General features: G+C 40.3%; 1 protein-coding gene across 1 annotated transcript in view; it reads right to left on the reverse strand.

Annotated features, from left to right (window-relative positions):
- Nucleotides 1–6: 6 nt before the first annotated feature.
- DFFA (DNA fragmentation factor subunit alpha) overlaps nucleotides 7–2500 on the reverse strand; it is an 11113-nt gene continuing 8619 nt past the window's right edge. The window contains exons 3-4 of the mRNA XM_085877657.1: nucleotides 2182–2309; nucleotides 7–2097 (exon numbers count right to left, since the gene is read on the reverse strand). Of these exons, the coding sequence (XP_085733783.1) occupies nucleotides 1876–2097; nucleotides 2182–2309 (350 nt within the window). The 3' untranslated portion in view covers nucleotides 7–1875. The remainder of the gene's footprint in view (nucleotides 2098–2181; nucleotides 2310–2500) is intronic.

The raw sequence follows: 2500 nt of genomic DNA on the forward strand, positions 1-2500 counted from the left end.
AAGAAAAGTCGATTTTGGAGTGCAAGACAAAGCTGGATCAACTATGGTCATTGGCAAAAAGATGTCAGTCAGAACAATAGAGGTGTTAATTCCTCGCTGATACAATGCATCGCCAGCTTCGGTACTTCCAGTCATAGATTATTTGATGGATGGATGAGCTGTTTTGTGCGTATTATTTGAATTACTTTGTAGGAAGACCTTTTGGATAAATTCAGAATATAAATCATTTTTCATCATGTTTGTTATCACGTTCAAGTACAGTATTAACAAGGACAAATGTGTCCAAGAGCCACATCCTAAAGGTTTTGTCTTCAGAAGAACAAGAACAAGAACAAGAACAAGAACAAGAACAAGAACGCGGAGCTCTCTTAGAGCCAGCGTTCGCAACGCGACACGGCTAAAAACGAGCTACAGGATCATTATTAAAGCACTGGCTCCATAGCACATTACATTTTGTCACAATTCACTACTCCTTGATAAGCATGAACACCTGTAATACAAGCAATCGATCGGCAAACGTTCCTGACACTGATTTCTGCACAGTACAGTGATATAACATGTACACTGATATAAAACATTTGAAGTTGAAATTTTTAAGTTCTGTACTCTTTTTCTTCTCAACACAAGATTAGTCTTCGTACAAATATTCGTGTTTCCCCAGCGCTCCGATCGCACCATCTCGGTGACGACTTCTCCAATCTGGATTTGCTGCACGGCCTGTTCGAGAGCTCGATCAGAGATTCGCCACGTGATTTGTCACCTAAAAGCCTGATAATGGTGAGGGGAATGTCATAAATCGCTCAGGGCTCACCTCCCATTTACCTTCCCAGCCCACAAACTTTGAGCAGTCCATCTGAGACATGAAAGCCTGCATCTCCCTCCCTGTAACCTCTCCACTCCACAACCACATCTCTCCTGTTCTGACATTTTGGTGAGTACCCCTGTAACCATTCATTTCATTGGCCATTTGCACACTTCATTTGTTCTTTATCGATTTGTTTAATATTTGTCTCTAATATGTAGTTAAATGAGGTTAAAGTTATGTTAAGGTGACTGAAAATGTGCCCTGGGAACGCATCCAACCCATTATAACACTACGTCCATGGGAATATCTCGTCTGCCACTTGTTGCTCTTTCTATGAACGTATCCACGACATGAAGTGGAAATTTGCTGCAGTGTTTTAAATTAACAATTATACAATTTACTTCAGAAAATATAACAGTTTGCAAAAAAAAATTTTTATTATTAAATTCAATGTCTTAAGCCATAGATAAGTCGATTCTGAGGACAGGTCGAGGCCCAGACTTCTGAGAAAAACAAATATTTTTAAAGCATTGACTTGTACCTTCCCAGGGGGGAGGGGGGGTGAAGGTATCAACTTGTATGCCAAAAGTACAGTAATTAAAACAGCTCATTTAAAAAAAAAAGTCATAATCGTTTTTGGCCCAATCTCTCAATGGTGAAGAATCACTTTGGAAATTAAATAATTATCGTATCCAGATCCAGATCTTCACCAAAATTGATTCAACTCTTCCTTGTCACACACCCAACATATCCACCAAGTTTCATCCGAATCCGTCCACAACTTTTTGAGGTATAGTGCGATATATTAGTTTAGCACCATCTCTCAATGGTGAAGAATCACTTTTAAAATTCTAGTTGCCGGATCGGGATCTTCACCAAAATGTAATCAGTTCGTCCTTGTCAAACACCCAACCTGTCTACAACTTTTTGATATATCCTGCACACAAATAGACAAACAGACAGACGGGTGAAAACATAACCTCCTTCCACCTTCGGTGGTGAAGGTAACAACTCGAGTCATTTACAATGAAAAAAGGTGAAAAGAATACAAATTTTTAGAAGAAACCACATTACAAAACAACTTGAAAACCCAACATGAACACATTAAAATAAAATAAAAATTTACCTTCATCCTGTTGCTTACTATCTCTCATCAGTTGCAGAAGCTGCAGTGTCTCACGCCGCCGATCACGATCATCCAGCAGCTGTTGGCAGCCATCTTGCAGAGCCTCAGCTTGTTTGTTATCATTGATAACACATTTCAGGTCACTCAACTTGGTTTCCAGCACTGCCTGCAAGTTAAAATGAACTTTTAAGCTTTTTGAGAGGTGAAGCTAGTTTTGTTCATTTCAACACCACAAGGCTTAACGACATACCTGGAGTTGGTTGTCCGAGAGTAGTACAATATTGGCAGGGTTCTCGGCCAATCTCCGAGCCGGGCCCAGCCATTCTGCCTCTCCTACAGCCCCAGTATCCACTTCCGTCATCTCAGCCGTCTTCGGGTCTAAATGAAAGTTTGTACAATTAAACATTTTAAAACACAAATGTATGAATCTTGGAATCACTTCATCTATCTATAATTCCAGCAGTGTGTGTGTGTGTGTGTGTGTGTGTGTGTGTGTGTGTGTGTGTGTGTGTGTGTGTGTGTGTGTGACCACTGTTTCTCGACAACCACCGGTCCGATCTAATTGAAAC

Source organism: Eptatretus burgeri, chromosome 4 (assembly GCF_056783735.1).
Source record: "Eptatretus burgeri isolate ZD-2024b chromosome 4, Ebu_testis_v1, whole genome shotgun sequence".
NCBI lineage: Eukaryota > Metazoa > Chordata > Myxini > Myxiniformes > Myxinidae > Eptatretus > Eptatretus burgeri.